At 33.8% G+C, this 27,504-nt stretch overlaps 1 protein-coding gene across 50 annotated transcripts in view; it reads left to right on the plus strand.

Moving 5' to 3' along the window:
* Positions 1-27,381, plus strand: part of MBNL1 (muscleblind like splicing regulator 1) — a 222,522-nt gene extending 195,141 nt beyond the window's left edge. For 15 of the 50 annotated variants that reach the window (XM_005546132.4, XM_074031284.1, XM_074031288.1 and 12 more), the window contains 7 exons: positions 6,950-7,207; positions 8,376-8,429; positions 9,288-9,441; positions 17,262-17,297; positions 17,988-18,082; positions 21,006-21,080; positions 23,973-27,381. In XM_005546132.4, the coding sequence (XP_005546189.1) occupies positions 6,950-7,207; positions 8,376-8,429; positions 9,288-9,441; positions 17,262-17,297; positions 17,988-18,082; positions 21,006-21,062 (654 nt within the window). In that variant the 3' untranslated portion in view covers positions 21,063-21,080; positions 23,973-27,381. Of the gene's footprint in view, positions 1-6,949; positions 7,208-8,375; positions 8,430-9,287; positions 9,442-17,261; positions 17,298-17,987; positions 18,083-19,862; positions 19,927-21,005; positions 21,081-23,972 lie in introns of all 50 variants that reach the window. The other 35 variants (XM_045385106.2, XM_045385107.2, XM_065539406.1 and 32 more) reach the window with 9 other exon arrangements.
* Positions 27,382-27,504: the final 123 nt, after the last annotated feature.

The raw sequence follows: 27,504 nt of genomic DNA on the forward strand, positions 1-27,504 counted from the left end.
ATTTTTTATGGTGCCAAAAGAATTCATGAATGCATTCATTCTCTCATTTACTCAACAATATTCAGTAGAAAACTGTTGAAAGTATTTTAAGTAGAAGATGTGAGGAATGTCTTTGAAACCCTTTAATTCCTGTCTTATCAATGACAAGAAAAGATCCACATGAGAATAGTGCCCAAACTCATAACTGATGCCCAATAACTTGTTAAATGAATGGATAAATGAGTCAGTCAACCAGTTACTCAGGTGATTAAACACAGAAAGATACATTCCCTTATTCAGGGCTCAGGGTAACCCCACAGAGGTACTAAAATATGAAAAATGTTTATCATGTGTTACCATTCTCCTTGGAAACATGTTTACATTTTGAGCAATTCAGCTATAAAATATGGCATCTTGATTATGCGCCTAGATCTAAAGCAGTGGTTTTCATACTTTAATGAGATTAGAATCACTTGGGGTGATTGTTAAAAATGTAGGGCTTCATCCCCAAAGACTGATTCAGTAGATCTGCGATGGGGTTTGGTAATATTTTTCACAGATCTGCCAGGTGACTCTAAATGCAAATAGCTATAAACACATGCACTAAAAGATACTAGCATCTCTTATTTAGGCTTCAACTTTTCATCATTTATTTAATGTATTTGTAAATGATGTAGCTTTTTGTGAACCTTAATTAAAAATCCATCTCCTCCAATAAGTTGATGAGAACACTGTGCACAGCATAGTGAAATACTTTAGGTAAACAATGATGATTATTAAGGTAATTTATATTACATAGGAGTAATCAAATAAAAACCAGGGGACACGTATTTCAGATACTTATGAAAACATTAGATTGACATTTGGTTAACTGCACCATTTTTACATCAGCAGTCTATATGAGAAAAATATAAGTATTCCAGGAAAGGTGGACAAACAACGGTTTCTGATAGTTTCAGTTTGTGTTTGCTTGTCTTAAAATAAATTATTCTTGGCTGAAAGTTTTATTCTGTGAGGTAATCATTACACGAGTTTCTAATTCAGGCCACTAATGGTTGTATGTTTCTATTACTTCCACAGAAGAATCTAATAACCCTTTTCATATAGGCAGAAAAACATATAATACCCATTGACTACAAAAAATAGAACATTTAAAGCTAAATGAGGATTAGAATGACAGTGAAAAGCATGCCTAGGTTGGGATTATTTAGGTGTTTAGTGGATTTAACATGATGGAATAAAAGACTTTCTATTCAGAAAAGATTAGGAAAGAAGATGCTTTTAATAATGTAGGAAAGTCTTATTGGTAGGATTATTTTAATTTTGCATTTTTTAGAGGATGTTTGGCTACTGCTTTTGTGATTTTTTTTTTAATATCTCCAGAAAGTTCCCAAGAAACCTTAAGAGTTTTGCACATAGAGGTTTATGTGGGTTGTTTTTTTAAATCTGTAATAAACTTTAGAATGACTCTTAAAAATGTAGTAACGTCTTCATTTAAACAATTTAATACACTATGGCTCTGTCAGTTATTAATCTCTGTGATTAGAGTTTTGATGTGGTGTAGAGTTATAAGTTGCTTAAACTGTAGTAATTGCTGGATTAAGAACAGTGGTTCACACCTGCAGTCCCAGCTACTTGAAAGACTTAGGTGGGGGGATCACTTGAGCAGGGAGGTTGAGGCTGCAGTGAACTGAGATTGCGCCACTGCAGTCTATCCTGAGTGACAGAGGGAGACCCTATCTCAAATAACAATAATAATATAAATTAAATAAGGTAATGGCTAACTTGGTGTATTGACAAGCTTGTTTCAAAGTTGTGTCCATTTTCCTGTCCTGTTGGGTTTGCATAGTCATTCATGGGAATTAATAAATGACAACGTGGAAGTGGACTTAATGGTTCTGTCGTTGGTCATTCCTGTTCAGATTTTATGTTTTTATGTGAGATCAAGTGGTAGATTCTTAGTTCCATTACCTATAGAAGTATGCTTGTGTTTTCTGGCCCTAATAGTAATGATGGAGTCTGCCTTTTAGACTTCAAAGAATGCTCCCATTTGATCCTAACAGAAATACTATGAGATAGTTAAAGTAGATGTCTTTTTCTTGATTTTTTTTGGAAGGAGAAAAATTGATCAAATATATACAGTTATTGAATAACCAACTGTATTAGTCCATTTTCGTGCTGCTGGTAAAGACATACCCAAGACTGGGCAATTTACAAAAAGAAAGAGGTTTATTGGACTTACAGTTTCACATGGCTAGGCACAGGCAAACCATATCACCAACTGAAACTAGAAATCACATCATCTGATATTTATCTAGGGATTTTAATTGTACAATAAATTGACTACAGTTATATTTACCTAATTACCAGAATTATGAGGATTACAAAGTGGATATTTTAATCCTTTTAAAATGAAGATAGAGATAATTTCTTTGCATTAAATTATAAACTCATGATCAATAATGTTGTGAACCCTTCGATCAAAGTGATTGATCAAAGTGATTATCCAGGATTACTTTTTAAAGTAATACTTAGAAAAATTTAGCTTGTTAGTTCCAGCTTAATAGAAAGTGAAGTCCATGCTGCTTATTGGTGAACATGTGGCTATATGTCTTTGAATATGTTTCTTAATATTGGCCATTAACTATTAAATTGACTTCTCAAAATGTTAAAATGGACAAAGTCCCTTTTCTTCTTATAATTAGCTTTCTATTCCTGCTTTTGATTGTTATTCTCCAAGATGACTGAGTTAATTATACAAATATGGTGAGCACAAAACATATTACTTCAAAGGGATATCTCCTTAAAGAACATGCAAATGACTCTCCAGTTTTGAATAAATTCGAATATTGACATTAATCTCCTTAGAATCCCAGTGCTTTAACTTGCAGAGCATTGCTGAATTTAATACTACTTATAAAACTTATTATTTTGACCATTTTGAAATATGTTTTTCATGTATTAAAAAATTAGAGATCAAATGACAGGATTATTCTTATTATCCAGATTTGTATGATGTGTTATAAGCTGTGCATTATTTTATTCAGTATTCATGACCTTTTAAATAGATGTTAATAGTGTTTTCATTATGAATATTCCATAGCTAGTAAAGTGATAGGAACTGGAACTCATAATTTCTGACTACAAACCCTATTGTCTGTCTACTATATTACTGCTATTTAGTTAACAAAAGAAGGTTTATTTAGAATTAATGAACATTTTCTTAGGAAATCTTCCTATGTTTTCTTTTGGTTATTTAAAGTTTATAATTATTCCATAGATATTTTTCTGGAAATAGAATTTAGAACTTAAATGTTTTCATTGAATATCTTCATTGGCAAATCTTGCCTTAGTACTTGTAGAGTAAAAGGCTCATGTTGAATCACATTACATGTGTAGCTAAATAGATTTTATTATTTTAATGTAAGTTTGAAAGCCATTTATCGAACATTTTTTTTTTCTTTTGAGACAGAGTCTTGTTCTGTCACCCAGGCTGGAGTGCAGTGGCACGATCTTAGCTCACTGCAACCTCCGCCTCTCAGGTTCAAGCGATTCTCCTGCCTCAGTCTACTGAGTAGCTAGGATTACAGTCGCCTGCCACCATGCCCAGCTAATTTTTGTATTTTTAGTGGAGATGGGGTTTCACCATGTTGGCCAGGCTGGTTTCAAACTCCTGTCCTCAAGTGATCCACCCACCTTAGCATCCCAAAGTACTGAGATTACCAGCTTGAGCCACCACGCCCAGTCACAAAATATTTTTATATGTTGACCCAGTACATATACATGTACAGATAAATCTGTATATTTATCTGCCAAAAATGAAAAATGCCTATAGTCATGGATAAATTATTTGAATATTATTTGTAATATGGAAATACTGGAAATTATCTAGATATCCTCCGAAAGAATTACCTGTATTTTGTACACTATTTGATGAAATTTGATGCAGCCATCCAAAGTGATCACTCTGGAAATTATTTAGCAAAATGAGAAAATGCTTATGCTGCATCGTTGAGCATAAAAGGTCACCAAATAATAGCTATACTATACAGTTTTTTAAAATGTGTGTATACATACAGAAGACTGGATGAGAAGAGAAAAATGAGCCACAATGTTGTTACAATTTTCAGATTTAATTTTACATTCTGTGTTTCAAATTCTCTATGATAAATGTCATAATTCCTTATCCTGTTTTTAATTATGAGATTAAATTTGTTGAATTTATATAATTTGTCAATTATAATTTGCTAATGTAGTAGTATGTCTAAGACATTTATTTTGTGGATCAGCATAAAGTGTCCTTGAGTTTATCAGAGAAACCAGATCAAACCCATACTGAGCAACCAAGGGATAGATCCCATTTTATTGATGATGTCTATTAGGAAAAATGTGTTTTAGAAGCTTTGGGAAGTTCATGTTCCCATAGTTACCCCACAATTCAGATGCACATCTAATGGTTGGTAAATTTCCAGTCCCTCTGGCCTGTACCTCTCACCAGTACAAGTTTTCACAAGAGATTTTCTCTTCTTTATTTTTTCAAAGGCAAGAATAATGTGAGAGTAGCTATTACAGTATGTTTCTTTTGTCCCATTTCTTACATCAGGAAAAACCATAAACTGCAAAAAAATAAAAATATGAAAGAGTCAAACATGCATATTATGCAAAAGCAGTTGACTAAGTTTTTTTAACCTCAAAAAAGGTTGGTTTTATGACACATTCTGAGCTAATTCTTAGTTATTAACTCTGCTTAAATATTTGTAGAATTCTTTCTAAATGTCTCACAAGAGAGTAAAGAATGTGAGATTATAATAAACCAATCCTTAACCTGTAGAACCCCACCCCCTGCACACACACGCAAATATATACACACAGAACCTAAATAACTTCAGGTCTTCTTTATTGTTAATGTGGGAAAGAATAAACTACATAGGAAAAATAGTGTTAGTTCCCTGCTGCCAGTTCATTTTGAGCATATTCAAGAAAGCAGCAATTACTGAGGAGCAAACAGCAGCTGAGAGAGATCACTTATAGACCTTCTGCGAGTTTCCTGTTTGGTGATGCCTGCATTGACATAGATTTGCTTAAACAGAAAAGTAGCCCTGTTGTTTATGCAGTAGTGTATATTTAGCATACACACACACACATACACACACACGCACACACACACACACACGCACACACATAAAGCTTTTTATCATTATTTAAGGTAGGCACTATGCTCTTCCTGAGTGTAGTGATGAGCCTCACATACAGTAAATTTTGATTAGGTACTGGGTGCTGTTTTAGCAAGCTCCATAGCTGATGCTAATGTTCAGCCAGAGAGGAGGATAATTATTCTGGGTAACAGCTTGATCATTTTTGGTTTCTAAGTTATAAATCTTGGTAATAAATTTTTTGGTGTGTTCAATAAGATAAATACACTAAAAAAAAAAACCCAGAATCTTGAATAACTTTTAAAGTCATTTTTGTGTTCTTTATAACTCTTGAGTGTGGTGATGAATGACACTGGCTCATTGTATGTATTTGGAACACGAAACTTTAGCTAGCTTGAGGTTTCCAAGTAGTGCAAGATATCATTTATAATGCTCTTTTTTAAGATGTAGCGTGGTACAGATTATAGTATCTCTTTCTTTAAGAAGCACTTTCCTCAGTAATAGGATATGAATATAATATGGGGAAAACACCCAAATTTAAATACAATCATTTTATTTATGTAAATCCAAGAAAACCTTTGCTTCCTAAGTTATTGCAGGGTTACAGTTTCTCTTTCTTGCTTAACTTCAAGATAAAGTGCTTAATATCTGCGTTTGCTATTTGTGAAAAGATACTTTTGAACAGTTAAAAACTGTTTTCTTGAAGCTCGAAGGAAGAGCAGGAAAATATTAAAAGGACATTCTGTGTTTTAGATGGCCCTCTTGTGGTAAAAGGGTCAAAATATCCCGAATGAAGACTGCTTTTAAATAGTAAGAGTCAAAATTGCGCAGATGAATGAGAAATAATGTTTTCGCCTTTTCCCTAAGATCTCGGTGGCAAAATTAACAGAATTGTCAAATATAAAACAAACAGACATAACAAAACCAATCTTTTTTTACTGCTTTATATAGCTACCAAGTGAATCTCTGAAGATCAAAAAATAACTCCTGGAAACATTTTCATAAAAAGCTATCAGATTTGATTTTGTATATTTTTCACTTGGAAATAATTTTATATTTACACAAAAGTTGCAAAAATGGACCCAAGAGTTTCTGTCTACCCTTCACTGACCTAAATATTAATATCTTGCGTAACTGTGAAATCTCTCCTAAGACCAGAAAAATTAACATTGATATACTGCTGTTCAACCAATCTACAGACTTCAATCAAATTTTACCAGTTGTCCTCCCAATATTCTTTCTGTGACTCCAGGATCCTCCAGCTTGTGATAGTATCTCAGTCTGTCTTGCATGACCTTGACACTTTGGAAGAGTAGTAGTCGGTTATCAAGTAAAATATCTTTCCATTCACTTCGTCTGATGTTTCATCTTGATTAAATTCAGGCAGTAATACATCTGCTGTGATTGTGTGCCCTTCTCATTGTATCGTATCAATAGGTACACAGTGTCACTATGTCTCATTATTGGTGGTATTAATTTTGATCACTTGGTTAAAGCGATGTTTGCCATGTTTCTTTACTGTGAGGTTATTATTTTCCCTTTGCAATTCATAAGTATATCAACACCATTTCAGATTGTATTTTTACCATAATTAATATTATACCTGTATTTTCTTATGGGCATTTATACTGAAATGGATTTATAATTTGTAACTAAACTAGGAAATGCTGAAGTTACTTTGTTGCCTTGTTTGAAAATCATTTTTCCCCTTTCATCTGTAGCCTTCTATCACCAGTCTTGCACTTTAAGTTAAACTCTTCAGAAAGCTTCTTCTTGTTCATGTTGACTAAACCTCATGTACTTAATGACCTCAATAGGTATGTCGAGAGTACCAACGTGGCAATTGCAACAGAGGAGAAAATGATTGTCGGTTTGCTCATCCTGCTGACAGCACAATGATCGACACCAATGACAACACAGTCACTGTGTGTATGGATTACATCAAAGGGAGATGCTCTCGGGAAAAGTGCAAATACTTTCATCCCCCTGCACATTTGCAAGCCAAGATCAAGGCTGCCCAATACCAGGTCAACCAGGCTGCAGCTGCACAGGCTGCAGCCACTGCAGCTGCCATGGTGAGTAGAGATATCAGCTCTCTCCTTGTTAGCAGTCAGAAAAGCAAAGTGAGCAACTCTATCTGACTACAAGCTATTCATTTATTAACCTTTTTTAAAATAAAATTGCTGAAGATATGTTTGTTCAGGTATCCCAGACAGTATATAAAGAAGTTACTTTCACAGAAGTGAGGGTAACTCCTCAAATGGTTCAGATTGCTCCTACCCTTGGCCTAACTCTTAATCTGTCTTATTCTGGATGTAGGGTTTCTGAAATCTCTGCTTTGTAAAGAACCACCTGTCTCCTTTTCAATTTAACGATATTGCCATTTTCGGTCTTCTTATTTCTGTGTGCCATCTAATCAGCCATTGTTTTCCTTTGGTGTGTTCTTTTGCACATCAAGGCTCTTCTTCACATATATCTTGCTTTTAACAATAACATGATCTGGAACTATTTAGGAGAATTGTTCAACAAAATTGTTCTTAGAATTAGCTACAGGATTTTGAGTAGTATACTCTCTAGATTGTCTGAAATAATATTGTGGCATAAACAAAATAGTAACACTAGAGAAGCTTGACTATGCCATTATATAGAAAGGAGAGAGACAGCAGTACTCAAAGAGTTAGAAACTGGATCATTAAGAATAGCTACTAAACTATATTCTCAAGGTAAATTTTAATGTGATCTAGTAGCTGATTTTAATGAGCCCATTCTTTGTTCTTTGCTTAGCTGTTTTAATGTTGTCATTTTTTACATAAATATGTGACTTAAATCAATGAAATACTCATTTTAAAAGTTACTGTGTAGTATTTCATAACAGTGATATTAATCATGAGAGAGATCTTTTCTGTGTTTGTTTATGGATACTTGAGCAAAAATACAGAAGGCAGACTCTCTCCTCCTCTCTTCCTTTCACTCTTTTTTTTTCTGTTAGAGTATCTTGTTTGTAATTAACTACAAAGAGGAGTTATCCTCCCAATAACAACTCAGTAGTGCCTTTATTGTGCATGCTTAGTCTTGTTATTCGTTGTATATGGCATTCCGATGATTTGTTTTTTTATTTGTTTTTTCTCACCTACCCAAAAATGCACTGCTGCCCCCATGATGCACCTCTGCTTGCTGTTTATGTTAATGCGCTTGAACCCCACTGGCCCATTGCCATCATGTGCTCGCTGCCTGCTAATTAAGACTCAGTCGGCTGTCAAATCACTGAAGCGACCCCTCGAGGCAACCTTTGACCTGGTACTATGACCTTTCACCTTTTAGCTTGGCATGTAGCTTTATTGTAGATACAAGTTTTTTTTTTTTTAAATCAACTTTAAAATATATATCCTTTTTTCTGTTATAGAGTTATAAAGTACAATGAAAAAACTGAGTGTGGTTTCCTGACAAAATTAGTAGAAAGACTATAATCTAAGTACATAGATGGATGTCATACAATAAAAGATTCTGAAAGCCCAGCAGCCCACATTCAGTTTAACTACATTGTAGAATGTTCTAAAGAAATAGTTGGAGGATATAAAGAGTGTATTTTTGACTGTATATTTATGTACCTGTTTGGTTAGCATGGCTTTAGTGGTAGAATTATTTACATTTTAATATTTATAGTTCAGTATTTAAGGAAAAAAACTTGCATGCTCTGGGACATTTGCATGTCTAGGTAGATCTGGGGGGAGGAGCAGTGGGTTAGTTTTTATTTTATCTGTTTCAGTCACTCTGTACAATTAACTATTAACATTGCTTATACTTGTCAATCCTCATGGAGCTCGCAGTGTGGCTTTTCCTCTTTTCCCAATTCAATGGCTTCTCATAGAAAGCCTGAAGCATTATGGGACCTAAAGCACTTTAACACATTATAACATGTGCTCTTGTACTAGTGAGATTTTGTTTTGGACAAAAATAATGCTTCCTTTAAAGCTTTTATCTTGCTTTTTTTTTTTTTCTTTAATTTTTTATTCATTGGATTTTTTCCCTCGGGTAGTTAAGTGCTCCGCTGCTTGCTTGCTCATGCTTCCTAACAATTTTAGCCTTCGACTGATTTTTCTTTTTTCTTTTTCTCTTTTTACTGGTATTTGTTTTTTATACTCATTCACTAAACAGGGAATTCCTCAAGCTGTACTTCCCCCATTACCAAAGAGGCCTGCTCTTGAAAAAACCAACGGTGCCACCGCAGTCTTTAACACTGGTATTTTCCAATACCAACAGGCTCTAGCCAACATGCAGTTACAACAGCATACAGCGTTTCTCCCACCAGGTAAGGGGTGGGGTTTCTTAATAAATGAATCTGATGATCTACAGAGAGTCCTACTGTTAGAGCAGATAAACCACACCCCAAGTTTGTTTGTAATTATAGATGAGGTGGTCAGGTAAGGTGGTCAATGATGGAAACTTATCTGAGGTGTCTCATGTGGTTTTCCTTAAAAAGTAAGGATTTTAGCTTAACGAAATATGGATTAAGGATCAGTGGTATTTTATACATTTATATGTGTTTGTGTAATTTGGAAATGAAATATAGTTCTCTTGTTTTTCTCTTTCCTCCACACTGTTATATGTCTGTCAAGCTATTTTATGATATTTTCTTGCTGTAAGACCCCTTTGCCTTCATTATCCCATAGAGTTAATTTAAATTATATAAAACAACACTTTCAGTTTTGATTTTTATTTTTCAGCCTTTTTGTTTTCAAGGTCAAGAATGAAAAAAAACTATGTGTTCTAGAGCTCTTAAAAAGGGCATCAATCTTAGTGGCATCAATCAGTACACTGTTTAAAATTTTGACTGTTCATAAGCTAATATTGAAAGAGCCCTAAGTGCTCCTCAATGTTTAATTTATTATGGAGTTCTACATTTGTGGTTTCAGCTTATTTTCAATTTGGTAATGTATACATAATCTAGAATTATTCACACAAATTGCAAAGTTTAAAACACAGACTAGCTACTCATTTAATTACCTGGAAATTTACTCTTTTTATTCACTCTGAATTTATTTCAGAAAATACATATAAACTTATTATTATCTGGATTTTTACTAACCAGAAACTCTAATCTCACTTTCCTCTTTATCGCTTCACTCTTATTTTGAGAATACCATGGTAAAAGACTTACTTAATAAAATATTTTATTAATTAAATTAATGATTAGATATATATGTCAAAAATCCAGCTCCCAATTTTATATTAGACTATATTGGCAGTATTTACAGTGTATTAGGTTCATAATGCTGTGAGAGAATGTGAATTTGTTTTTGATTCATGAACAAAAGAATAAATTATATGAGTTTTTAATACTAACCATAACTTTTTATGTAGTACATCTTTGAAAATCAGTCATCCATATGTAAAATAAACATGAGGTAACAGTTAACTAGAATATTCCACTAGCTGAAATAGCCAGTGCCCCAGACACATGGATAAAATGATATTTGTACTCATGAAATAGTATCTTTCAAATTGCAGTTTGTTCATATTAGAACAAAAATTAAATCATTTTGACCTGTAGTCTCACATTTCTCTTATGTTTTGTAATATTATAACTTTCTTCTCAACATGTATAGTTTTTCAGAAATTAATCTTTTTGCTCTTGTGCAAGTTGCTGTGTCCCCAGATTTTCACTGCCCCCAACAAATAATCCATCAGTTTTTCTGTAGTCAGATGAGCAAAGTTTCAAGGGATTATATGTAGCTATCATAATCTCTTTGAAGAAATTAAATCTTATTTTTGTCAGTTTATTTTATTGGCTAAAACATTACCATGAGAAATGACAGTTTCAGCTAGACCAATGGTAGTGAGTTATCTCAGTTGATTGTTCACAGTCAGTTACAGATTGAACTTCTCGTTCTACTCATTCCCCTCTTCTCACTACTGTACTTGGCTAGTCTTAAAAAATATGATAGTTTCTCTACTAAAGTCTGAAAAACAAATCTATGCTATTTAAAGAAAGCTGAAATTATTTTATCAAATAGGTTTCATGTTAGTTTTTTCAACAACACTCAAATGACTATAGTTTTTTTTTTCTAAATAAGTATAACCATCAGTTGCATGGTACGATGACCCTTACTGATGACACTAGTGTCTCCCTAGAATAGGTTTTTGATGACCCTTACTTGTGACACTAGTGTCTCCCTAGAATCGCTTTTTGTCTGTGGATAGAGCCAAAGATGCTAGGTAAAGTTCAAATTAGAGAAAATAAACTCATTCATAAATCAGAATCAAACTTGTCTCTCTGTGCTAGGGTAAGCGTTGCTAATTTAAATAAAATCTGCATTAATTGAAATATGCTGAAAAAATTTTAGATATATTTGCATTTATTACGATGCATTTTGCATCAGAGATATTCCAGTCTTGATCAATATTTCTCAAATATAGGCCAGGCATGGTGACTCACGCCTGTAATCCCAGCACTTTGGGAGGCAGGCAGGCGGCTCACTTGAGGTCAGGAGTTGGAGACCAGCCTGGCCAACATGGCAAAACCCTGTCTCTACTAAAAATCCAAAAATTAGCCAGACATGGTGATGCGTGCCTGTAATCCCAGCTACTTGGAAGGCTGAGGCAGGAGAATCGCTTGAACCAGGGAGGCGGAGCAGCAAGCCGAGATCACATCACTGCACTCCAGCCTGGGCAGAGGAGCGAGACTCCGTCTCAAAAAAAAAAAACATACAAAACAATAACAAATATATATATGCGCACACACACACACACACACATTTCTCAAATGTAATCAATATAGTGTGAAATTATTGCGTTAGCAACATAAAATAACATTTATTTGCAACTCAGTTTTAAGGGCCTGAAGCAGCACGTTGACCTTTATTAATCACATAATCAGAAGTAGAAGTAGGTAGTGACTCCATGATTATTTTAAAATATTTTCATTATATAATATGTACCTGCGTGCACAAAAATTGACCCTGTGACCTGAAAAGGTTAAAATGGATAGCTCATCGTTATTTCTGCCCCACCACTTTGTCAGACAGTCAGAAAGGAAAGAAGTCTAATGCAGGGAATGTAAATGCAAAAGCCTCAGGGGCCAGGCAGGAAACACAAGTCAAGCAAGAAATAAATTGGGAGCTGTGGGGTATGGGTGGCACAGGGGAGCACAGACTCAGTCTAAAGAGTATAGTCAATGTTCATACTTTGCCTTTTGTTGCCTCAGAGAATTGTCTGCCTGGCAGGTTGTACCTGCTATCCACTGCAAACCCTTTGTGGCTCCATTTGCATCATAGACTGTGTAAACCACAGTTGATTGTGTATATGCCTTATAGGGTTGGTTGTAAGAAACCCGCACAACCTAACACAGTAGCCCTGACATACAGTGTTGCTAGGTCTTATGATTTTTTCCCAGATATTCTGGACGTTTGTAAGTTTATATGTGAAATTTCTCAATATTTAAATTTTGTCAATTAATTCAGTTTTTAAAAAACACCCTTTGAGAACTAAAGGAAATGTATCTTAACCACAAATTCACATGTAATCTCATGTCTAATACCTGGGAGAAAAGGAATGCCATTTTCCAAAGTTTGGCTGTTCTACAGACAAATAATACAGAATTAGATGATCAAGGAATCTGATCTGATCACAATTTAATAATTTGGAAGGTACACTCTGAAGGCTTTATTGGAACTGGGAAGAAAATGGAGTTCTTTTATTTTTTTGCAGCTCAGAATTTTAGATGTCTATAGTCTGTTGCTTCAATGATAACTTCAGATGTGTAGATGCATTTTATTCAAATTACAGTGAAGCATGGTTAGCTAAATTCTTAGAGCAGGTGGCTGCGTATACAGAGTAGTTTGCTGGCAAAAGATCAGGGTTCAGTGACAAGCCAGCCAGCTAACTAAGAAAAATTACTGCATGCTTTAACTTTTAAGAGCAGAATTGGATTTAATATGGATATTACCCGTCTAAGCATCATTCAGCCATACATACATACATCCTCCTATCATTCTGTTCTCCCCTCTCCTTTCCTCTCTTATCCTTTTTTCCTTCCTCCCTTCCTCTGTCCTTCTGTTTTCATCCATCTATTCATCCCCCCATTTATCCACCCATCTTTCCATTTATTCATTCAATAATGTATGCCACTGCGTACCAGTATTTATGTGAAAGATTGCAAACTCATGGCCCAAGGGTAAAATCTAGTATCTAGAAATATTTTTGTTTAAGAGTGTTTACATGAAGACTAAATGTAAATCCTTTAGATAGGACACACACTGTACCCTTCAGTTCCAAGCCCTACAATTCCGTATTGCCTTAGGCCAGATTGTTTCACACATTTTGTTCAAAAGAGTTACATTTTATTGAATGGTTGCTCTGGTTTCATGCTGCACTGAGTGCTTTGCATATATTATCTCATTTTTTTTTTCACAACGCCCAAAAGATTGGCATTAATATTTTCATTTTACCAATGAGTAATTTGGAGCCTAGTAAGATACAGTGATTTTCCCCAAGTTAAACAGCTTTTGTAAGGTTTAGATTTAAGTACAACTTGAACTCAAGTCAGACTGACTTGGTTAATCTCTCAATATATATGAGCTTATTACACGAAGACCTTAAAAATGATTTGGGAGAGTGGAAGTAGCCCTTACTGATCACCTAACTCCATTGTGTTTCACACTTAATACCTCATTTAAAGATAAATATAAGTATTAGGTTAAATTCATATTGAAGTTTTGTTTTCTCAAATTTAGATATATACTTGTTTTAACCTTCCCTTTTCAGGACCAGATTGATTATTTGTAGATATTATACATAATTTAGGATCTATATATATTATAGGTATGAATTTTCACTCAAGAAATTAGGATGTATAAGAAATACCACTTTCCTTTATACCATTTGTTTTCATTGAAATTAAGTCTAGCTCTGAACTCTGATCTCTGTCTCCCTGGGTTGAGAGAAATAACAGGCATTACTGGGAATCCAGGACATCCCCCAGCTCCCTCTCTCTCCTGACCTTACCTCAAATGGAGGTCCTGTGCAGTCTAGTATTCTCAGACACACTATGCATTCTTCATTCATCAGTCACAGCTGCTCACTGCTGATATGATCATTGTCCATGCTTGCGAGAGCTCTTGAAGACAGGTACTCCAGAGGTTCTGTGCTTGCCTTGGATATAGGCTTCCTTGTCTATGCCCTCCAGGCTCCCATGCCCTTGAGGGCCTGATGTCTGCAAGGCTATTCTGAAAGAACAGGCTACCTACCCAACTACCTGTGGAGCTGCACACTGCCTGCCACTTCAATCTTGAGGAATTTTTTTCTCTGCCCTAATCACTATTTTTGCTTACCTACCATCTTCAGAATCACACCTCTTGTCTCCCTCTCTAGCATATCTCCCTCAATCAATGTTAGCTTTTGAGTGTTAACAGTTCTGAAAATACATTTGCTTTAAACAACTTCAACTTTGGCTTGTATTACAACTCTACGAAGAATGAGGCAACAAAAGGCCAGGAAACTTTCTTAGGTGGTGGTGTAGGTCTAAGGGCAGGGGTAGGCAGGGTTGTGTTTATAGAAAGAAGAAAAAACAAAAAGATTTGTCACATTTAGTATCATTAATACATTTAATAATTTATAATTATGTATATTAGTAAATTACTTATAATTAATAAAAATAAAGAAGGTACTGCTTGTTTGGATACCAATTTTGAGAATAATCCAACTGATTGTTAACTTTTAGTCTTAAAATGATATACACTGTTTTTAGAAGATCTTAATCAGCTTAATACTTTTTATAATCAACCTAAATAGGACTGAATTATTACATCGAAATTCTAACTTCCAACTAAATCTTCATTACAATTCTTTTTTTCCCCTTCTACTTATCTCCCTTCTATGCTGAGTAATTTTAAGTATGCATACATCTTATTTGTAAATTATCCTAGTTTTTCCTACATTTTACTACATATCAATTAAAATTTTTGATTTAAAAAGTCATGCAATTAAAATAACACATTTCTTAGAGGCACCCCATTCTGCTCTGCAAATATCTTTGTAGGATAAATTGGAAATTGACAAATACATTCACTTAAATTTTGCTTTGTGCTGAAAATGGAGGAAAAATTTAAATTGGCCATTTGCGCATTATTATTAGTAAATCAACCCATGTAAAGTAAAGATGGAAACCAAGGTCATTTCAAAAGTGATTTTCGTTTTTGGTAAGTGGGTCCTACAGCATTATGTCCTCATATTTGTGAGTTATTGCACCCTGGCTAGTATTTTCATTGCTGCCTTATGTTTATTTGCTGCAAATGCCTCTCAAAACTGTGTGCATTGGTTATAATGGTAATGAGGAAGATAACTCAAACTAAAATTCAAATCATAATAGCTTTAGGGTTTTAGAGAGATAGTATAAGGTTAACTCATTTTCAGCATGTGCAGGCTTAATTATGCATGGGATGAAATACAGTAGGCAAGTCTCAGCATAATAATAAATAATGAAACATATAACCTGTACAATATTTAAACTGGCTTTAATATTACTTATCACATTATTCTTTATCATTCATCATTTCTTTTCCAATTCTCTCACCCTACCATTAAGACAGTAATGATTTTATAAGATGTAGATCTGGTATTAAGTTTTGCTTGCTCTACTGTCTCAAATTATTATAACTTCTTTGTTATTACCAGCTTGTTTCTGTTTGTCTTTCACAAGTCTTTGACTCAGTAGTAGTAGCAAATGACAGAGATCTTCAAGGGTCTTAATGCTTGTCAATATAATATTATTCCACTTGATAGGATGTGTCCCCAGATTCATTAGAGTTTAATCATTGATCACTGTGCCCACAGTCTAATTGTGATGACAAACTAATTGCAGCTGTTACAGGGATGCCAGTTAAGTAATCCGTGTTTAAGTTGAGTTTCTCAATGGCAGCTTTATTTTATAGGGCCATCTCTGACAAGATTCATTTGGCAGATATTTTTCTAACAAATGTTCGTCCCAGATGCTGCTAGTATTTAAACAGGATATGCCAAGATTTAGATAGAAATATAAAATCCTTTGATATTTTAAAACCTAGAATTCTAAAATAATCCCATAGAAAGAACAGTGGTTCTGCATATGGGAAAGTGCCTTGTACTTGGTAAAATAAGTTAAATTTTCAATATTTACATGTCAAAGAGAACAAGGACTATCTATATATGCAACATTTATTTTTGCTTATCATGGTTGAACAATTGTCAGCATCAGTGCTAACACCCCATATGTGATGTATATATCTTCACTATCTCCCACTCAAGGTTTTTATTGAAGTCTAATTAGCAGTTTCTTGTGTGTGAAATTTTGTAGAACATTTGCTACTCCCAGAAGTCTTGAAGGTCTGAACCAGCAATGAAAACCACTCTGATTTCCTAGATACCATGAAGTAAACCAATTTGATATTTATAAGAAATTATATTCCCCCTTAAGGCTTTTCCTACATTTTAATTTCAAACGAAGGAAATGCAGAAATTTCACTGTTTTATGTAAAATTTATTGCTTGGCATCCCTCCAAATACAAATCCTGTATGAATAATCACAACCCCTTTCGTGTTTATGTGGTTGCTGCTACAATGAACAGGAAAATAAAACAAAAAGAATGAAAATGAATGTTTGGGTTTCATTATATTGTTAAGTCAGTTTTGTACATTGAATTATTTAGTATTTAATAATAAATAATATCTTTAATAAGTTAATATGTGCTTGATATGAAGAAAATGTTAAGGCATTCATAAGTTAAAGTCAGAAATAGCAAAACGACCAGATGGTTAGTAATCAGATTAAAACAAAACAAATTACAATATTATTTTTAAAAGAACTAAGTGGATTTAAATTACTTCCAAAATACTTTTGTTTATAGGCAACACTTAAGAGAAACAAAGTGTACCAGCACACAGTTAAACTGGCTTTTATTCTTCACTTGAGACTAGTTCTAATTGATCACTGTGCTATTGTATGATTTGATTGTGCTGACAGTTACATGCCACTGTTCCCATAATAACAATTTTTCTTCTTTGTTCAAATGAATTTTCTAATTACACGTGTGATGGGATGTTTTAATTCTTTTCCCTTTTCAAATCCACCTTCCTGTTGCAATGCATGATGGGCAGGCTCAATATTGTGCATGACACCCGCTACAAGTGTTGGTAGGTGCCAGCTTTGTTTCTTGATTATCTTAAACCTATGGTGTACCTCACAGCCCCTCAAAATCCACTGCTAAGTTTAACTTATATCTATTGGGCAAGTCCATTTCCCCTTTACTAACACCTGTCAATTAAATGCCATTTTCTATTTAATTGACATGGACTCACATAAACGTTTTCTTTACACACACGAGTTTCCTTTAGTCACCTTTGGTGGATTTTGATTGGACTATGAGTTCTGGTGTGTAAAAAAAAATCTATTTCATGAAAGTAATATACTGTATATTTTTATAATAGTAAATGAGAAAAAAATACTTTCATTCAAACAGATAACTGTATATATGAAGTAAATACTTGTATTTTGACTTAGATTTTGAATGTCTGACTATGAACACTATATAAAATTCTTGTTTTTGACTTAGCATATTAAGCCTGTTTGTGTCAATTTTCTTGATTTGATGGTAACAAGCTTTTTTCCCCCTTTTTTTTCTCTTTCATCCCTCCTCCCCTTCTGTCCTTGGAATGTTGTCCTGCTTTGCGCTGTGATTGCATGTCACTCGCTGGTGATGATGTCCTGTCACATGGCTTATTGCTGTGATAAATACCATGCCCAATTATCTCTTCCATGTTGCCATGGTTTCCATATTGCTACACTCTTCTGTATGTTCGCTTATATGATTTTCCCTCCGAAAGTTCCCATGGTGCACGGTGCTACGCCAGCCACTGTGTCCGCAGCAACAACATCTGCCACAAGTGTTCCCTTCGCTGCAACAGCCACAGCCAACCAGGTTTGCTAATTTACAGCTTTGTTTCTTAAAAAACAACTCTAATAGGGCTCAATCCAGCAGCCCTTACGCATGTGGATTTCCCATTGAGGTCAGTGGGAATCGTATGTACGTGAGGGCTGTAGAGGGTGCTTTAATAAGCATGGGGTTTCAAAGATACCTCTTGTTGGCCTACACATTCTATGATGAGCAGCAGAATGCTTTTATGCCATTTATAAGTGCTCCAAAGTTGTCGCAGCTCCATTTCTGAAGCTACTAAAATGATATTTACACAAGCAATTCTCATTGGTTTCAACCAATCTTGCAGGTGTTTTGACCAACCAAAAATAGAGGCCATCTTAAAGTTTTTATTTAAAACATTTGGTATATACAGTTTCTTAGTTATTGCCTAAATGATTAATAGAAAGTAAAATATTTAAATGTATTACATATGCCACAAATGACCACTCTTGTAAATAAGTTTGTTATAAATTCATTATAATCTGAATCATTTAATAAGCAGATTCAAAACAAATTGTTTGTGTATAGCATTTCTAAGCTTTTATTCTCAATGCTTTCAGTGAAAGAAAAATCCTAAATGCTCTTATTTTTATAATTACCCTGCATAAATGTTGGAGATTTATGAATGAAAAGAAAAGAAATTAAGTATGGCAAATTGACAATCATTCTGTATTCCATGCAAGTTTATAGAGTAACAATTATGCAGGGTACTTTCAAGTGAAAGGGATTTGTTCCATAAATTTAAATTTTATGATATACAATAACTATTTTAAAATAAATGATGATTTAAAATATTTTAAAATTTAAAAATTGACATTTATTCACCCAGCATTTTCTGATTCTACTTAAAAATATTTTCTAGAAAATACTGGTTGATTTCAAGTTTCATTTATATAAAATAGATTTGGGCTTCAATAGAGTTGACAGTGTATGAAAAAAAATAGAGCCAAGCCACATTTCAGATAATCCACAGGTGAAGGTTAAATGTAGTCAAATGAGTCTCAAAAGAATTAGTATCAGATGAGAATCAACATGTTCCACCTTGGAAAGGGAAGACCAATTAAGACATCGATTTGTTGTTCTTACTGTGAGGAGTAGCCACCCTTGTTCTAAAATACATCACGTACTGTTGATGAAGAACATTCAGCTATTAGTACAACCATTCAAAACTTTCAAAATCAGAATACAAAAATGAATTTAATGTTTCAGTCAAGCTTTAAACATTTCTTGGCAAAGAATCATTAATTTTTCAGAAGCTTGTCAAAATAGCCCTGGGTTTATGTGAACACATCAGACTCATTTACAAGAATGCTAGATGGTGCATATGTGGCATGTTAATAAGTAATCTTTGGTAGAACTATCGCGATGGATTCAATACAATCCATCTGTGGTGCAAATCAGTGATAAAGAACTCTCATGCGTGTACCATGTATGACCGTAGAATTGCTGGTGTAAGCAGAACTATAGCAGAGCAAATTTCAACATGCCCTTGGCCACCTGGGTTGTAGGGGACACTTTACTTTTTGCATTGTGCTGTGACCATTTCATGCATAATCTTGGGTCTTCATACTATTTGACAACCAAAAGAAAGAAAAGAGAATGGATATATATATACACACATATATTATATCTACATATACATACATATGTATATGCCTACAGTACATTAGCAATGCTGGAAATAGCTGATGCCACAAAATGCAGCCTGCATGCATGCAGAAGTTTATAGCTGGCCCTTCATCTGCATCGATTGGTGTTGAAGGTCCTTGGTATGTTTCGACAGCCCCATCCTTGATGCTTCTACACTGTTGGGTGCAACATCCTGTCCTGCAGCAGCAGGAAAAATGGTATGAGAAGCTTCATTATGCTTGGAGCACATTTTCGTGCCATTTGCCAATGCTGTAAAATTGTGTAAAAATGTCAGCTGAGAACTGGAAATAAAACAGGGACATATTAATATACACGCCAGACTGTGGATTTTAGTATGTTGAATTAGCCTAAGATGTCTAAATTGAAAAAACAGCAACAAAATGCCTTTGTGTATGTGATTTTATTATTCTCCCAACAACATTGCTGAAATGGGATTAGTATCGTTTTATAGAAGAAACGTAAGCATAGAGTAATAAGTTGCTTTGCTCAGGGTCACACAGCCAGTAAATGGATCTCTAGGGGTAGAACCCGTGTCTTCAGTCCTCTGACAGTCTCAATCTATTGTGCTGCCTCTCTCAGGTTAGCAGCCATTAATTTCGGGTTGAAAAATCAAGCTACAAATTTGAAGTTCTAACTTTGGGAACTATTGAAATAAGTCAACTCTATATTGGTTTCTTACTGTATTTTCTCTCAAGTTCTCTAATTCTCTTGCCCATTTAAAATACAATAAAAGGTGCCATCAGGATTCAGAAATATGTTCTGAAGTAAACTTAGGCTCTTACCTAGTTCTTTGAATTACTGCTTTATAATTCTTACCTGGTATTTTTAATTTGGAAAAAAAAAGTTAGACACCCTAATTTGAACGAAAATGTCAGAAATTTGGTTGCACAAAAATAGGCAAGACATTTCCTTATCTGATTTCTGAATGATTACTAAGTAACTGAAACCACGGGGGCGGGGGGGTGTGTGTGTGTGTAGGCCAACAAAAAGGGCTTCTTTCAATACTGCTCTGCATGAATTTTTGATAGTTTTACTTATCTTATTTCCTAAAAGCTGGTAACATTTACAGAATAGTATTTAACATGAAGATTTTAAAGTTAGTTGCTACTATGGCATTTAAGTTTACATTAACTTACTGTTATGTTGACCAGATAAGGACTATCACCTCACAGCTGAATTTCACTTTTCTTTAAAAATTTAATATTAAAATGTTTTCATCTCTTGATTGTTGGCTTGCTTGCATGGATCATTCATTAAATAATTTTTTATTTGCTAGATACCCATAATATCTGCCGAACATCTGACTAGCCACAAGTATGTTACCCAGATGTAGAATTTTCATCACTAAACAGTAAGTTCATTATGTAATATATAGTAGCATATTTGTGCTGGGTTTTTTTAAGATAGCAATCGTATAGTGCACTTAAAATTTTGCAAAATCTCTGAGAAAATATTTATATACAGGTCACATTTTTATCTTAAATGGGTTGTGAGGAATTTTATCAGACATTTATAACAAATACGTTAATATCACTTAAATATACAAAGTATCAAGAGAAAATAAATTTTTAAAATTTCTGATTAGAAATAAACACAAACATAAAACATATGACCAAAAAGTAGTTAGAAGGTATAGATCAAGGGTTGGCAAACTTTCTTACAGGGTCAGACAGTAAGTATTTTTGTTGTGTGGGCCGTATGGTTTCTGTTGCAGCTACTCTCCTCTGCCATTGTATCATGAAAGCAGCCAGAGACCACATGTAAAAAATGGGTGTGGCTGTGTTCCAGTAAAACTTTATTTACAGAAACAGGCAGTACATCACATTTGGCCCACAGGCAGTATTTTGGCTGACCCCTGGTGTAGATTATCACTTATTTTTTTTTTTTCTTATTCTTTGGCTAAACCTTAAATGGGACCATGTACTCACTTCATCCCATGCACCACCATACACAGGGGCATTAGAATATAATGAGTTTGGCTAAGCGTGGTGGCTCACACTTGTAATCCAAGCACTTTGGGAGACTAAGGTGGGTGGATTGCTCGAGCCCAGGAATTTGAGACTAGCCTGGGCAACATGGTCAAACCCTGTCCTACAAAAAATATAAAACAATCAGCTGCGTATGGTGGCACACTCCTGTAGTTCCAGCTACTCAGGAGGCTCAGGTGGGAGGAGCACTTGAGGCCCAGGAGGTTGAAGCTACAATGAGCCACAGTTGTGCCACTGCACTCCAACCTGGGCAACAGAGCAAGACCTGTCTCAAAAAAAAAAAAAAGTAGTGAGTCTCACTTTAAATAAATATATACACATAATCACATATATGTGTACACACAAATCTACATATTCAAATGAATCTTAGGTACTTTAAAGTAGTTACCTCAGAGGATCATATAATTCTGAAAATGTTGCCATTGCAACATTTTTAAAATGGTTTGAAAGTGTTGTATTTAGTCTTTAAAATGTCTTGTATTTTGTCTTTAAGAACACTGTCTTAAATAATTACAAAGGTGCCCATTTTTCATCCATAGGAATATGTTTTGTCCAGTATGCGTGCATTCAAGTTATAACATGTGCTCAGATGCTTGTTAATTACTTATTTTTATATTTAGAAAGAGACAGTATGCTTAAAACTGAAATTGGTTAAGATGGGTGACCATTCTTTGTTACTTCCTTTTTTTATCTGTGTATTAACATATTTACAAATGAGTTTTTGGTGCTACATTGTGTTAGTTACCATGGCAAGGAGATAAAGATAAATAGACAATAAGATAAAGATGTAAGGAATTTCAGGATAATATATTAAAATAAGAGAGGTTTGAAGAAATTTCTCTTAGAGCAAAGATGAAGAGCAGCTATTCCCAACAGGATCCATAAACAAATGAATTTGGACAATGAGGGTGTTGTTCTAAGGACAGTGGAGGTGTAAAGGCCTTGTAAAAGAAGGACAGTGTGCCAAGTCAGGAAACGATGGTGGCTGAGAACCAACTCAGAAACTCTTGTGATGTTAATCTGTAGCAAAGCTGGACAAAGTCAAAGCCCATGCAAGAAAGGAGGATAGGCAGAATTCAATAGCCATTTAAGAAAGAAATGATAGGCTCAATCGGAAAAGTACTGCCAAAGACTTGCTGCAGTATTAAAATTGATTTTGTCTATTTCATAAGTTTTCTCAAAGCAGTTCTGATAAAAAGGTTCAGATTCTGAACAATAGCCACATTTTTAGAAGCAGCAGCATTACTTTGTAGTGTTGTTGGTTTAGAAGAAGAGTTTGTTTGACATGCCAAAGCAATCTGTTTCAAGCTCTTATAGTCAATTAGGTATGTTTGGTATGTATATATTTAACTGTATTCTATTTCTTAGCAATAATCTAGGTTGAAAAAAAAATTCTAAAAATAATTAGCAAACCAGTAGATTTGTCTTTGAAGCTTAAGCATTTAATGTTCTGTTCATTTAACAAATGGTTGCTCATCTTCATGAGGAGTTGCAACATTTAAACTGATTTTTGAGTTACTAGATTGTGATTTCTTTCATTTTCAAGGTTGTATTGTGAAGCATACTTTTAATATATGTAAAGATTCCCTGCTGAGAACAAATTTCTTGTAAAAACTGGAACTGTTAATCCACAAGTACATTGTAGTATCTATTACAACTTAATTCATGAGTAATAATTCTGTAATTCAAAAAGAATGATTTTTATTTTCTTAGTTTTAGGAGAAAAAAGTTCAACAAACTGAATTATCCAAAGCCATCACTTAAAGTATCATTCTTTTTTTTTCTAAACCTGCATTATGCTAATCAAGCACCCAAATAGAATAAATCTTGTTTAATAGAACATATGACATGAATTTTAATTTTGTAGACCAGACGTTTACTCTTGAAACCTTATTAAACTGCAGAAAAGAAGTAAGTTTAAATTTTGCCCTACAACAATTGTGCTAAAAAAGAACTGTGTATATTATGCCCCTTGATTCTGCAAATGTATTTTATACTTTTAGTTTAGGATTAGTAAATTTTTTAGCACATTCTACAGTCTTATTAAATTGTACACATTATTTCGTTCGTATAGAGATGATAAACAGATTTTGTTCTGTCTACTCTTGTGAAATGGTTTTTGTTTTTATATGAAGATATAATAACTTGTGAATATACTGCTTAATCAAAAAGAAAATTTTCATATTAAATGTATATTAGAAACTGCTTTTAGATACTATCTGTTCTAACAAAGATTCTCTCTTTTTCCCTTGTAGATCATGCTAAAGAGGAAAGGACAGTGTGCTTGGTTAGAGTAAAGGATGAGGTCATTAGCCATATTGTATATATCGTCAAGCAACACACACAAAAGTTCCTCAGCCACAAGACATCCACATATTGCATGTTAACCAGAAGAAAAGACAACATGGAAATCCACTGCACACTGTTGCCTATACACTTTGTACATTTAATTGATATTTGTGCTGAGGTGATATTCCTGTCTAAAAGAACAACATTGTCTTTCTTTTCTAGCACAGAGTTATGCATTCAAAGATGCATACCTAATTAGTTTCCTATATATTCATGCCATCTTGAAAAGACAGACTATGGTGTAACCATGATTCTATTATGTATTGGTACGTCTGTAGACCAAGATATAATTTTTTTTAAATAAGTTTATTTCTTTCAAGGTTTACAAATAACAAAGGTGCACCTTGTATTTAAAATTGCCATTATAGATGAGAGCGTGCATGCACAGTCATTTTTGTTTAAGAGTAATATTTTTAATGTAATAGATTGTAAGACGTGGTGAGGGAGGGATCTGACAGAGATGAATGTGCCAAGCAAAACCACAACTGTGTATATTTTAAAGCACATCATGGCTTTAAGTACCATGTTGTTAAGGATTCTCATGAAGTGCCATAGACTGTACATCAAATTAGAGTATTATTTCTTCAGTGTTATTGTTTTCAGAGCCACATTTTGTTGCATATTTGCTAGTACTAATCAGTCAAAGGGCACCATTCTTTTTTTTTTTTCTTTTTTTTTTCTTTTTTTTTTTTTTTGAAACCAAAGCTGTCTCAGAAATGGCCAATTTAACTTTACAGTAACAATAGACAGCACAACACAAACTCTCTCAATACAGATAAACTCACACATACTGGAGATATATATAATAGATATATGTAAAATTATTTTAATGCATTGTAGTGTAATATTTATGCATACTATACTGTATAACGTTATTCAAAAGGGATTGCCATTTCTGAGACACAATAACAAAAAATGTTTGAGGAAATTATTTTGCTTCTATTTATAGCCTCTGTCAAAAGTCAAAAGACTATAAATGCTTTGCAAAAATGGTTTCACGTTTGCTTAAATGCTTCATCACAGTCACATTCAAAATAGTGACTCTAAACAAAGAAGAAAGCAGCACTGTCATCAGATGCATGATAAACCAAAATATGAAAATGGGAAATGTTTAATTAACCTAGTAATTGGGTGGGTTAAGTACATGGGTGAATTTTATATGTGATTTTTGTTTTGTTTTGTTTTTTTCAGATTAACTGCTTATAGCCTTAGAAAGCCTTTTACAAAATTAAAAAAAAATAGATGTGCATTCAGTTTTTAAGAATGGAATCATCCAAAGGAATTCCTTTTTTTGAGGTTTGGATGTCGCAGCTAGTAAAGGATATTTTTGCTCTGTTCGGCAGTTCTAAAAATTGCTGAAGTAGGGGCCAGGTCACTGGTAGTTATAGTATGGAATGGGAGAAGTGAAAGTTCAGTTATAGAACTTTCCATACTTCCAAGTTTACTGCAAGTTTTTATGCTTGAGAGAGATGCTTTCTAATATAAGACTGATGTGTTGATTTTACTGATTGTACTGTACATCTATTAAAGCCTTAGATTATTACATTACGGGTTGGAACCCATACCAATGTAATTTCAATCGTGTTAAGAAAGTAATGGTGACTTCACATGTTATTGTAGTTAGTTACATTATAGAATATTACTTATTTTTCTTGTTAAAATGTAGTTTTTCATTTCCTACATTTATTAGATTTTCATTTTCTATTAACAATTGAATACCATTTCAGTTTATAGACTATTGTTTTATTAGATTTTACCGATGAATTTTTCAAAATACAAAAAAAAAGTAGTTTTTCCTTCATAACATACTCAGTTTTGAATTACATGTAGTGTCATATGAATATTCGTATTGTTAACTAAATGATTTATATTTTACTGATTTAATATTACAGTGTAAGAATGTCAGTCATTGTTAGTTCTTGTCTAGTTTTCATTAAAAGAACAAAGATCTTTTATATGGATATCTTATAAATATATAATCATTGCTAAGTAAGAAGTTAAGTTGTTGCTATCGCAACAATCCTGGCAGACAATTGAGTAATATTTTGATGATTTATTTTGTTTGTAATTAGTTATTATAAGAAGATCTAGATCCTAGATATTAGAATAAAATTTATTTTCTACTGTATCCATTTCAAATGTTAAAATATTGTTTAATATTTTTGAAATCCCTGAATATCAGGCCTTGTTATAAATAAGCTGCATAATCAATAAAGAACAAGGGACTTTTTGTTGATAATCCAAATACTCAAAGTTTACGTAATGAAAATTATAGCGTGTGTGCAAACTCTTGAGGGTTGATTATGCTGCAATTTAGCATGTTGGAACGTCTAGAGAGAAGGTTGACTTTTTGCACTTCTGTATATAGTCAAAAGAGAGAAACCTGTATAATAGTAAGATCTTATTTTGAATAAAAACGTCTATAATTACAAGGAGTTTTGTTAAGGCTAATACAATGACAGACTGAGCAAAATTGCTTGCAAAAGTGGCACAGAGTTAGCACTCCATACCCCTTCAAACATGTTGCTTTGCTTTCTTGTGGACAGCTTGTAGTTTGCCAGGATTTTTTCAGCTGGAAAGATACGCCATCCTTTCAAACCCTCATGACTGACAAAAACTCCATGGGGCCAAATCTGCCTGAAGATCATTACCAAAAATAGCAGGTACTTCTACCATTAAGGTGAAATCATGGATCAGATATTCCTTACATTTTTCAAAACTACTGCATGTTTAAAACTTCAACAAAAAAAGAGAGAACTATACTAAGAACATATATTATTCAGATCAGTTTCTGCCAATTTCAGTGGTTTATTGTTCACAAAAAAATATTCAAAACGAGTATTGACTTTCACAAAATTTAAATCATAAACAGGCAAACCAAACAGCACACTGTAGCTATAGTTGTTATGTGATTGTTTTTTAATTGCTGTAGGATCCTGTTCTTTCAGCAGGTGAAAAATAAAACGCAGTTCAAATTTCACGGTTTTAATTTTCAACTCAGAAGCACTCAAAAATGCAAAATGTGATAATGGGCACTTGTTAAAAGAATTAGTGTATCCAGCCTTCACTCCAGCTGGTTAATAATGTTGCACTTATCAGCAACCCTACCACTTTCATCTGCTGAAAGGACAAATGTGCTTGGTTTTACTATTATGTAATCACAACTTACTTTCTGCTTGTAGTTGCTTAAAATTATGTATTTTGTCTTGGGCTGCAATTTGTTTTATGCTTATTTTATTATTACTGCGGTAGTTGACTTTGCTGTATGGAAAAATAAAGTGAAATTGCCCTAATAAAACTTCTCTTTCTTAAGTATATTTGTGTATCTGAGATTGAATACTAAATTATTTTTGCGAGTTTCATGTATTCATGCATATGTATCTTTACAAACATATTGATGTACAAGTTTGTTACCTGGTTTTAACTGATTGCAACTGC

The sequence above is a fragment of the Macaca fascicularis genome, chromosome 2 (assembly GCF_037993035.2).
Source record: "Macaca fascicularis isolate 582-1 chromosome 2, T2T-MFA8v1.1".
Lineage (NCBI taxonomy): Eukaryota > Metazoa > Chordata > Mammalia > Primates > Cercopithecidae > Macaca > Macaca fascicularis.